Source organism: Stylophora pistillata, chromosome 9, assembly GCF_964205215.1.
Source record: "Stylophora pistillata chromosome 9, jaStyPist1.2, whole genome shotgun sequence".
Taxonomy (NCBI): domain Eukaryota; kingdom Metazoa; phylum Cnidaria; class Anthozoa; order Scleractinia; family Pocilloporidae; genus Stylophora; species Stylophora pistillata.
Genome location: NC_142527.1, coordinates 19,736,022 through 19,748,541, shown reverse-complemented (window position 1 = coordinate 19,748,541; position 12,520 = coordinate 19,736,022). Strand labels below are relative to the sequence as shown.

Here is a 12,520-nt window from a genome sequence, read left to right as displayed (position 1 = left end):
CTTTGTTTTTACAGAACCGAGTAGTTAACAAAGAAAGCATTCATTAGTGATCTAGACAGGTTCCATGGAGTGTAATTGAGGGAATCGGTGATATTGACGATACTGTTTCCTTTGGGAGAAACTGTTTAAAGATTGTGCAGATCAACACGTACCTGTTAAATCAAGACGCCAGAAAGGTATGCCAACACCTTGGGTGTTTGATAAACTTTTGAGACGCGACCGGGACTTTCATCGAAGAAAGGCATTATCCTCAAACTCTCAGTATCATTGCGGAATGTATCGCAAGTTGAGAAATTTGGCTAGTCGGGAAGAGAGATCTCTCAAATCACAGTAGCACTGTAAGCTAATTGAAGATGCTAAGAATGAAAGCTCTTCGATGTGGACGGCGATTAAGCAAACCTTGCCATCAAATCATATGGATACTAACGCCATCTTCTCTAATGAAAATCTCCACACTAACTTTACTGATATTGCCAAACATCTTAATCAGCATTTCTCGAAGACTGGAAGATATCTTGCCGAGGCGTTCCGCAATACCTCGTCTGCGCTTTCGAAAAATATTACTGGTGCTTACGACTTCAAGCTGAATCCGGTATCAGAAATGTTTTCCCATAAAGAATTGAGCAAGATGGAAGCAAACAAAGCTACTGGTCTTGACAAGATCAGTGCTCGACTTTTACGTGACGCAGCCTAGGTCGTTACCCCTCCTTTAACTTATATCATCAATACTTCCTTGAACTTTGGAAAATTTCCTTCTAATTGGAAGTGTGCAAAGGTCACTGCTCTCTTCAAAGAAGGTGATAGATAGATAGATAGATAGATAGGTAGATAGATAGATAGATAGATAGATAGATAGAAACTTTATTAACGTGTCAAAGAACCTTCTAGTTTGCGAGATATCCCATACTAATGTGGGGACACAAATAAAATGGATAAAAATTATTTAAAAAGAATATTACCTACTTAAGAATAAAATTAAGTTATATCAGGTATGAAAAAATACGAAATGAATTAAGAAGTACATAGAGCACAGCCCCTGCAGTCATCATCTAATAGGGAGCTGAGGTCACGCTTACGTATGCGGTTTTTGAAGCTAGCTAATGTTGTGGCTGATCTGTCATAAGTTGTCAGTTTACTCCATAATTTAGGTCCAAGATAGCGTAGTGAATGCTTGCCTTAAGTTATTGTGTTGTATCTAGGAATAGAAAAGTCGGCCTGTCTTATATTATAGGAAGCGTTGTGTTTCTGAAATATATTACAAATATTCAAGGGGCTAAGGTTGTGTTTAACTTTGTACATTAAAATGCATGCCTCCTGTAAGCGTCTGTTTACCAGCGAAGGTAAATTAACTTTCTGCAGTAAACGTTCATAGGTGGAGTGTTTATCTTTGAATACCGCCCTTAGGCCTCTTTCTTGAACTCTCTCCAATCTGCGACTATCACTAGATTTACAAAAATGCCATGTGAGATGGCAGTAGGTTAGATATGGTAGAATGGCTGCCTTAAAAAGTTGTAATTTTGCATTTGTTGGAATCAAATTGTGGAGTCTCATAAGCACACCAATCCTTTGACTAGCTTTGTTACAGGTGGTATTTATATGATTATTGAAGTTCAAATTTGAGTTAATTCTGACTCCGAGAAGTTGGAGAGTAGCGGTGGTGTTGATTTTCTCTTTGTTTACTAAGATAGCGCATTCTTCGATGTTACTTTCAGTTATTGTTGCTACCAATAATTAAGGTTTGGTATTTTTTAAGGTTACCAACTAATAGATTAGATTCGTACCAGTTGGTTGCTTTTTCCGTACTGTCTCTGAGTTTGGATGTAGTAGTGGGTAGGTCATGACCTGTATGGTAAAACTGATGGTCGTCCGCGTACATTGATAATCTCTAACATGATGAGATAGATCGTTTTGGAATATATTCCACGACAGAGGACCCAATGCGGATCCTTGAGGACAGCCTCCACTGACTAATCTGTTGGAGCTGATATTGCTTCCTAACTTTACACGATTTCTCCTATTCGATAAATAGCTTTTCAGAAGTTCAATGATATTACCCTGGAAGCCGTAAGCTTTGCGTTTGCTTTGAGCTTTGAGTTTGTGGATGTAAGGAGTCAAAAGCTTTTGACATATCAGTCGACATTACGCTTACGAAAAGATGTTTATCTCTGGCCTCTCTGCACCCCTCCACCAGGTTGATCAGCGTGGTTTCGCAGCTGTACTTTTTGCGGTAGGCAGATGAGTTTACAAAATGTGTTTGTCGAAGTCGGTCGTAATTTGCTTGCCAATGAGCTGCTCAAAGACCTTATCAGCACATGGTAACACTGTGATAGGTCTGTAGTTTTCCTTACTGGATCTGTCGCTCTTTTTAAATAGAGGCGTCCATTCCCCACACTTCCATTCGCTTGGCCAGACCTTATTTTTTATACAGGCGTATAACTGTAGACCAATATCCGTACTTCCAACTGTAAGTAAATTAATTGAAAGAGCACTGCATATGCAACTCTACGCCTTCCTAGAGTCTCATCAACTACTTGTAATGAATCAGTTTGGTTTCCGTCGGGTAGATCAACATCTCTTGCCTTGACACAATTTACCGATGAAATGCTTGCAAATATGGACAATGGTCTCTTAAACGGAGTCATCTTTTTAGACCTACAAAAGGCCTTTGACACTGTAGACCATACAATTTTGATTTATAAACTTAAAGCTCCAGGCGTGTCGGGGGTTAGCCTTGCTTGGTTCCAGTCCTATTTGACATCTCGTTCTCAGAGAACAGTTATTGGTCAAGCAAAGTCCTCCATCAGACGTGGGGTACCACAAGGATCTATTCTTGGTCCGCTCCTTTTCTCTATTTATGTTAATGACTTGCCTACTATACATGCCTAAAGCACACATCTGTTACGCTATTTGCCGATGATACTGCCTTATACTGTTCCGCGAAATCCTCTACAGATTTACAACAAATGCTGAATGAGGATCTGGTTCGTGTAGCAGAGTGGCTTCATGACCATAAACTTACACTAAATGTAGCCAAGTCTAAGTTTATGATAATTGCAAGTTCACAAAGGCTGAACTCGTTCGGGAAAGTTAGCCTACAAATCGGTGACGAATTCCTTGACAAAGCAGATTGTTACAAATACTTGGGAGTTATTATTAACGAAACCCTAACTTGGGGTGATCGTGTTAAGTACCGTGATTTCAACCAAAGTAAATCAACGACTTGGCATTCTCAGAAGGATTAACATTTATTGCCAATACAAACCAGGGAACTTTACGTTAAATTAGTAACGGCTTGCCACTTTTGAATTATGATGGCATTGCGTGGGGAGACAAATACAACAAAACTCTAATGGCTAAAGTCCAGTTATTGCAAGGCTAAACACTCTTCCGCAACAGAGGCAATTAACGAGCTTGATTGGCTAGTTTCATCAGAAAGGCGACGACAACACCGTCTTTCTTTTGTATTTAAATGCATGAGTGGGTTGATTAACTGGAATTTTTAATTTTACACACTCAAGGAAAATACACCATTGTAACACTAGGCACAAAGACAACGTTCTTTTGCCCAAATCTCGGTGCCAGTGGGGCAACGAAGACTGACTTATCAAGCGCTACACGAATGGAAAAGTCTTCCAATGTCTATACACGAAGTGCAAATAGCCTTGATTTATCTCTGAAGCTTATATAAACTATGTTCTCTAATTTTGTTATTGAATTTTACATTTAATCTTAAGATTCTATTGTAATTGTATTTTTGACTTTTCTTAGATTTAACATTTTTTTTTAGCTTCTATATATTATAATTTCTACTCAGGACCAGCCTGAAAACCACCTGAGGGTGAGGTTGCCTCCTGGCTAAAGATATTTATTATTATTCATATTCTCTCGCAGAATATTTCGATTTTTAACCTAAAACTTAATAGGAATTCTCCGTTTCTTTAAACCATTTGTGAATAAATGACATCCAAGCTAAGAAAAAAACGCTTCGACGAAGGGCTAACGCACGAAACGTCAGCTTTTATAATCGTAACGGTGGCCAATTCACCATTTCAACTTTGTTGATATATTCAAATTATTTCGTTACCCCCACCGACGCAGCCCCAAACAGTTTCTTTAGAAACTATCAGCCTTTATTATGATAAAAACAGTCAGCCATTGTAGGTTCCAGTTTAGGCGCAACGGGTTTTCTAAGAAAATTTACGCTGATTAGAACTAATATTTTGAAAGATCAGTCGTTGTAAATATTCCTTACAAGAGAACGACATGGAATTCAAAACTTTGCTTTCTACCCTTCATGAAGAGGTGTCTTGTTCTGTATGCTCAAAAATCTTCACCGATCCAAAACAGCTTTCGTGTTTACATAGTTATTGTCTAAGCTGCATACAACAATGGTACAGAAGAAGCCGTTGCAGCCGTGGCAGATATGACTGAGACACGATCAAATGTCCGAAGTGCCAAGCTATTAGCAAAGTGCCCAGAAGTGGCGATCTGAACGATCTTCCAACTAGTTCTTATCTAAACGGCTTGATTGATGTATTAGCCATAAAGGAGTGCAAGAACAGTCAAATAACGTAGAAATTGCGAGCAGAAATGTTCAGAAATTTCCTACTGCTTTCAGTGTTGTATGTTTTATTGTGGTAAATGCGAAACTGCACATAACATCATGCGAAGTAATAAGAATCACCGTGTCATGGCGCTAAAGGAGTTTCAGGACAAGGACTACTCGCGAGGATGTGTTAAAACGGCCTGTGTTTTGTCCTGAGAGTTACGACACAAAAATGAAGAGCTGAAGAACTACCGTAACAACTGCAAAATAGCTGTTTGCCAAACCTGTGTGACTTTAAGCCACAGTGGCCACGCTTTTGAACAAATATATGATGCGGCCGAAAAACAGAAGGTCGAGATAAAAGCCCTGATTAAGCAAAAAAAATGGAACTTGCAAGAAAAACGAAACACGATGAAGAAACTTGAGGGAGATCGCGATAAAATGGTACAAAACGGGACAGCTGTTGCCAGGGCAATAGGGGAGTTAGCAAACAATTTGATGAAACTCGTAGAATTAGAAAAGACAAAAATGTTGAATGAGGCAAAAGAACAGACAAGCAAATCAATCGGAAGGAGTAAGGAAGAAATTGCTGATAAAACAAGACATGAAAAATTTATTGAGTCATCTCTAGGGAAAATTCAAAAACTCTTATTAACAAGTACCAACATTGAGGTTGTTCAATTGAGGAAGTCGATAGAGACAATTTTCGACAAATTTTCAGAGACTATACAAGAGAGGAGCCTTCCAGAGTTGAGTTTCATGGAAAATAAAAAGCTTCTACACACTGTTCCAACCGAAAAAATCGGTTTATTTAATCGGAGTATTCCAAAGCAACGAGGTCGAGGAGTCGGTTCTCAGTTCTAATAGGAGTACTTTAAGTCAACCAGCGCGCCAGGTTCCAGAACAAATCGTTTCTTTTAATCGGAGTATTCCAAGTCACCCAGCTCGCCATGCCCCCGTACGCTACTCGCGTGGGAGCCTGAGCGAGTTTGAGATGAAGAGAAAGTTACACGAGGCTGTGTGGCAGGGCCCTTAAATGGCCGACTTGAACTAGTGACTTAGCCTTGCTTTCCTCCACTGAATTTTACCATCCTTCAAAATCCCCGAAGAAGGTGAGAAATGGTGGTTGAGAAAAAATAACTTTCTCGTGGAACCGAGAAGGCGAAGCAGGAACCTTCGAATCCGTCATTTGGAGGTCACGCAAGTATTTCCCTCCGTTTTTTCTTTCGTGGAGCGTTGTGTGACATCCCAAGAGGCGTCGGCGAAAGAAACTTCTTTAATTTAGCTTGTGATAGAGTTGACAATTCCCTTAACGCGAGGGTATTTATGCGGCCGCACGTAAACACATAATTCATATTCACAAGCGGACAGGTATCTTTTTGTTTATCAATCCAGCAATAGAAGACTTTTTTGGTGTCAACACAGCTTCATCATCTAAACACGAGAGGGGTTGGGAGAATGCGAGAAAGCTATACAAACCTGAGCCGCAGTCGAGGGTTTGCCTGAGGAGTTAGTGTTCGGATGAGGCAGTATAAACACAGAAAAGGCTATTATTACTGTCGTAAAATATCTCTCCAATCGACCAATGTGAAAACGCGTTCTATCTTAAATATTCTATAGATAGATATTGATTGCAGTTTTGAACCAAAGACATTTCTTAAAAACATTTTGAGAGCACGGGATGCATACACAGAGATACCCTCTTGGAATTGAAACTTACTCGTAGAAAAGCTACTTCAGGTTCTAACATAAAAAGGTAACAAGTTCTCACTGCAAGAAATGTTTTCCTCTCAAAAAATAAATATTAAATTCAACCTAAATAACCCTAAAAATAATTAAATTTCTCGTGAAAAGTGCAAACCACAATGCTGATGAGGCTGGTTATCATGACAACATTGATATTTTCACATGTGAAGGTGTAAATTGTACGTTTACTGTCTTTACTGCACGAGATGAAAATGTCTATAAGACAAAAATCAACTGATACGAACAGACAAGAAAACGGGTACCATCTGAAATGAAGAGTTGCGAATAAGATTTTGAAGTTTCTTTAACTAAATAAGTGCATGGCTACTTAGAGTTTCGCAGGAAGTCCAATTTTATTTTCACACAAGTTGTGTGTGTGTGTGTGTGTGTGTGTGTGTGTGTGTGTGTGTGTGTGTTTTTTTTTTTTTTTCGAGAATAAAGGTAAAATGGACGAGTGAAGTTTTTCGATTTCTTCGGACTGAATTCAATTCACAGAACCAATAGCAATTTGACAATGATTAAAAATTCCTTGGGCTCAAGTTTTTCACACTGAGAATTTTGTGTAGAGGCAGTTATTGTGACACACATTGCAAAAGAGTTGAACAAGAAGGTGTTGTTCAGGTACTTATGCTTTAGCTCTATAGCGAGAGCTACTAGAGCTCATGCTTTGATTCAACGATACAATGCAAGATTTTAAGATCCGAGTTCAAAGTTACACACGTCGTGACAGAGCCGTGTTCACTTGTAGGAGGAGGGCTATAATGGGGTTAATCGTTAGCCGTAAAATGGCCAAAATTTTAAACGTTGGTTGTAAGAGCCATTCCCCCATTGAGGCTCTGTTGCAGTGAGCTGATGTGATAGAAATGAAAGCGATGTATGGCCCGACATTGGCAAGACCAGACAGAAAATGTAGGGAGATTCGTTTGGCAGCTGAAGTGTCCTTACTTTTCTCCTGCTTTTCTTGGCTTCAATACCTTGAATTGTTATGACAAATATCACACCTCCTCTCCCCCCTTTTTATTAAATGGTTCCTGCATTTCATTAATCGGTTGCCCCCTCCTGTTTACTATTTGTTCACTAAATAAACAGGTTAGTGGACGATCGGAGAGAAAAGTATCATGCGTCGAAAAACTTGAAGTTCTGATTCGTACCTAGTTTCTGAGTTCATCCCCTTACGTTCCGCTTGAGTCTTCATTTCAAGTGTAAATTCTGGAAATCCTCGCTGATATGCCACAATATTTTGGGATAACTGTCTGAATGTTTTATTGAAAAAAAGATGATCATCTCTTGTAATTAAATAAGCTAGAGAAAAGGATCCGATTTAACAAAATTGGTTAAAATCAGTTTGGAAAAAACCTCCGCCGCTGACCTCTGAGAAAAGCCGTAATTTCATCGTATACATAGTACTTTTAACGTCCAGAAACGGAGTCGCAAAGTACAATATACAAATAAGGACAAGTCAAAATAAAACCGGAAACCAGGAAGAACTTCGCGAATGCAGTTTTCAATTCTTTGGTCTAACAATTTGTCAAATCGTTGATTGACCAAATGAACTTTACAATATCATGGCGCTGGATATTAATATATATGAAATAGAAGCTATACTACTGATGTCTCTTTACTATAGACTGAAAATGGTGAGAAGCCATGCAATTCAACATTTTCTAATCGTCTTTATTAGTTTTCTAGATAGATGTTTGTACCATCCTCATTAAGTATACTGTTAAAAAAGACTTCTTCACGACAGTGAATGTCAAATTTCTGTGCATGGGAAATTCTTTACAAGCTCCTAAAACTGATATTCTATATTTCTTTAACTTTCTTTTAGCCATTGTTTGCTTTTGAGCAAAGAAAACGTTCATTTTCAATCCGAAAAATATAGTTTTCTCTGTCTGAGTCGGCAGGAAGCAGATGCTCCTAAATATGCTCCAAAATATGCAAACGCGAATAAGAGAAATTTCCGAATCAGAGTTATTTCCGCGACTATAATTGAGGATGACATTGACTTCAAGTTTTTCATTTTAGTGTACTTGAACCGTAGATAGGTAGATAGATAGATAGATAGATAGATAGATAGATAGAAACTTTATTAACGTGTCAAAGAACCTTCTAGTTTGGGAGATATCCCATACTAATGTGGGGATACAAATATGATGAATAAAAATTATTTACAAAGGATATTACCTACTAAAGAATAAAAGTAAGTCATATCATGTATGAAAAAAATTATGAAATGAATTAAGAAGTGCATAGAGCACAGCACCTGCAGCCATCATCTAATAGTGTACTCATTCACGATGCAAATTATTTCTTTCTTGTAAAATCATTATTTTGGAGAAGGGTCTTCAGATTACGCCGTGGAAAGCTCTTTTTGGGGATTCATTTGAAAGACTCGAGCTACCTTCAAACAAGGTAAGGACCTTATCAATGTCTCCAGTATGTTTCCTCGGATCTCCTCCATTCTCCAGGAAAATATGATGGGATTTAAAGATGAATTAAGAAGCCCCACAGTCATTGAAAATTGGAAGACTCCTTTCAAAACGAGACTATGTCCTGTAATAGCTATGGCAAACTTGGTGCAAGTGTAGGGCAGAAAACAAGCGGCAAACACAGCATATACGTAGAAGATATTCATGGCAGATTTAAACTTTCTTTTTCTCAATACCAGTTCTTTGCGATTTTCGCCTGTGATTCTCTCTTGGGCTGATATTTGCGAACGGTGACGGCGGACAGCGAGATAGATTTTGGCAAAAGTTATAGTGGTAGTAACAAAGAAGGTGATCGTAAATGCAATCGAAACAATCTCTCGCTTCATTTCTCCAATGAATAAATACCCAACAGGAGCAACTGCACTAAGCGTCCACAAGACAAAAATGGTGATGGTTACCTTCCTCTCAGTTACGATTTCTCTGTAGCGTAAATGAAGAGTGATAGCGAGGAAGCGATCAAAACTGATCGCCGACACAATGAAAAATGAGGCACTAGTTAGAAATGCTCCCAAGACGAGGAAAGCGATTTTGGTATTGCACTCAGAATCGTTCGGCGAAACAGAGTCCTTTAAGAGTATCTCGGTGATTACAGATATATACAGCGGCTGTACGACCAAACCAACGCCAAGATCCGAGACTGCTAAACCAAGCAGAAGAATCTTTGACGTAGATAAAGCAGAAGTAGTCTTTGTTAGCGCACAGATGATGATTATGTTCCCAAATGTGGCTGAAAGCGTCAAAATCGCGTTGAGTACACAAAGCAATACATACCAGCTAGAAAATTGATCCTTTTCGGGATAATATTTTGAAATATCTTCACAAAATTCCTCTGGAGCTTTCATAAGGAATCTTCTCGGTGCAAATCTAGTGATTCTTGACGTTCTTAAGCCAAATACCTCAGATGGTGTGAACAGCTGAATTAGCTTCTTTTAAACTTTAATTACGCCAGCCATCGTTCATTACCATAGACTATATAATTACATAACCAGTTTGGGAATGATTTAATAGTGCAAGTCGAAAATTGAGTTAGTTATGGAGTGGATGCGAAATCGTGATGTTTTGAGGCAGCCGTGACCTCTATTTTCTAACTCATCTTGACTCTTTAAAATGAAGTTCTCAATTTTTTTGTGACTGCAATTGATATCACTATTTCTGGGCCACAAGTCGATTGTTATAGGAAGTGCAAAGAGCGACGTGAATAATTTATTCTTTTACGGAAAACGGAACTTTTTATCTCTTTAATTGTGGGAGAAACTTCAGCGTCTTTGCATGCTGTTCTATTACTCTGTTATAGATTATTCATTTGAAACTCTTGCATTTCCAATTAATTGCCCGAGGGAGTGGGTACTTCCCTGCATGGCCTGGACGAGATGCTTTTGTTTTCTTGTCACTTAACAGGTAAAACAAGTTGAATGACGTTATTGTTACGTGTGCGTCTTCAGCCCAAGAAAAGAAAACACATAACATTCCAGGTACGATTATTATGATGACTATGATGTCTATGGAGAGAACGAATCGCACAGAAATAAAATAATATGAAATGATAATTTCATACCTTGTGGAAATAGTTTTATCTAAATTTGTTGGGTGCGAAATGATTTTATCTAAGTTTGGATAAGGCGGCGGCCTTTGTGGCCTGAACGGTTCTGTATCACATCACAGGGAATAGCTTCAGGCTATGAAATTCTTTGATTTACAGTTTTGATCAACCCTTTACACCTAAACATCGACGAAAACATTCTCCATACTTTAGTGCTGATAAGGAACATTTGTTTGACAATCGAAACTTCTTGGGTCGGCGATCACTTTCCTTATTTTCATGATAGTAATAAATGATTCCACACTGATTATGTATGACAATGAAAAATGACGGCACTAGTAAGAAACCTCCTAAGGCGAGGAAAAAACTTTTGGTATTGCACTCAGAATCGTTAAGGGAAACAGAATCCATTGAGAGTATATCAGTGATAAGTACAACGGCTGCACAACTCAATCGAAATCTAGCTAGTGAGTCTTGACTTCAATAAAAGGGGTGGCGAATGGTAAATGCGAGACTGCGAGACGGCGAGACCACAGAGAGCCCAGACAAGCGACGAGTCTGGTTGTTTATTCGAAATATAAAGGAATGTATGGGAGAATATTGACGAGTCTTATGATCAAACAACAAACATATGAAATACATATATATGAACTGCGGTTATGAAACGTATATGTGCACGATCCTTCGCATTAAAGCACTATTTAAGCAATAGTGAAAATCAGACCTGAAAAAAATTCAGGCCTGTACGGGATTCGAACCACTGACCTCTGCGATACTAGTGCAGCGCTCTACCAATTGAGCTAACAAGCCAACTGGGAGCAGGCCATCAAATTAATTCGACATAAACCAGTAGATGATAAATCAAACAACAAACATATGAAATACATATATATGAACTGCGGTTATGAAACGTATATGTGCACGATCCTTCGCAGTAAAGCACTATTTAAGCAATAGTGAAAATCAGACCTGAAAAAAATTGTTGAGCTTGTTAGCTCAATTGGTAGAGCGCTGCACTAGTATCGCAGAGGTCAGTGGTTCGAATCCCGTACAGGCCTGAATTTTTTTCAGGTCTGATTTTCACTATTGCTTAAATAGTGCTTTACTGCGAAGGATCGTGCACATATACGTTTCATAACCGCAGTTCATATATATGTATTTCATATGTTTGTTGTTTGATTTATCATCTACGGGTTTATGTCGAATTAATTTGATGGCCTGCTCCCAGTTGGCTTGTTAGCTCAATTGGTAGAGCGCTGCACTAGTATCGCAGAGGTCAGTGGTTCGAATCCCGTACAGGCCTGAATTTTTTTCAGGTCTGATTTTCACTATTGCTTAAATAGTGCTTTACTGCGAAGGATCGTGCACATATACGTTTCATAACCGCAGTTCATATATATGTATTTCATATGTTTGTTGTTTGATTTATCATCTACGGGTTTATGTCGAATTAATTTGATGGCCTGCTCCCAGTTGGCTTGTTAGCTCAATTGGTAGAGCGCTGCACTAGTATCGCAGAGGTCAGTGGTTCGAATCCCGTACAGGCCTGAATTTTTTTCAGGTCTGATTTTCACTATTGCTTAAATAGTGCTTTACTGCGAAGGATCGTGCACATATACGTTTCATAACCGCAGTTCATATATATGTATTTCATATGTTTGTTGTTTGATTTATCATCTACGGGTTTATGTCGAATTAATCTGATGGCCTGCTCCCAGTTGGCTGGTTAGCTCAATTGGTAAAGCGCTGCACTAGTATCGCAGAGGTCAGTGGTTCGAATCCCGTACAGGCCTGAATTTTTTTCAGGTCTGATTTTCACTATTGCTTAAATAGTGCTTTACTGCGAAGGATCGTGCACATATACGAGTCTTATGATCGTAAACTTCTATCATGAAAAGTCTGAGTTAAAGCTCAAAATAAATATAAACTTACCTCAATTGCTGTGTATTGTCGTTTCTGTGGCTCTAAATGGCGAATTTGAGCGATTTGGTGGGTTTTGCGTCGACTGTTACCATACGTTATAAGAGGGAGACAAGGGTGGAAAGCTCGTTTTCTACCGCTCTAGCGCGAAGCCGATTTTCACCCGGAGATAAGAATCGCCCGGCTTCCAAGTCGAAAACCAGATAAACTGAAAGGTTGACGCTTCTTCTCGTCGCATTCAATCGAAGATCCATTCAAAATCCAAGCGCTAACCGCCAA

General features: G+C 38.8%; 1 protein-coding gene across 1 annotated transcript; it reads right to left on the bottom strand.

Annotated features, from left to right (window-relative positions):
- Positions 1-8,358: 8,358 nt before the first annotated feature.
- Positions 8,359-9,933, bottom strand: LOC111338698 (adenosine receptor A3-like). Its single transcript, XM_022945213.2, has one exon. It carries the CDS (start codon positions 9,621-9,623, stop codon positions 8,643-8,645), a length of 981 nt encoding a protein of 326 aa, XP_022800948.1. The 5' UTR covers positions 9,624-9,933; the 3' UTR covers positions 8,359-8,642.
- Between the last annotated feature and the right edge of the window lie 2,587 nt (positions 9,934-12,520).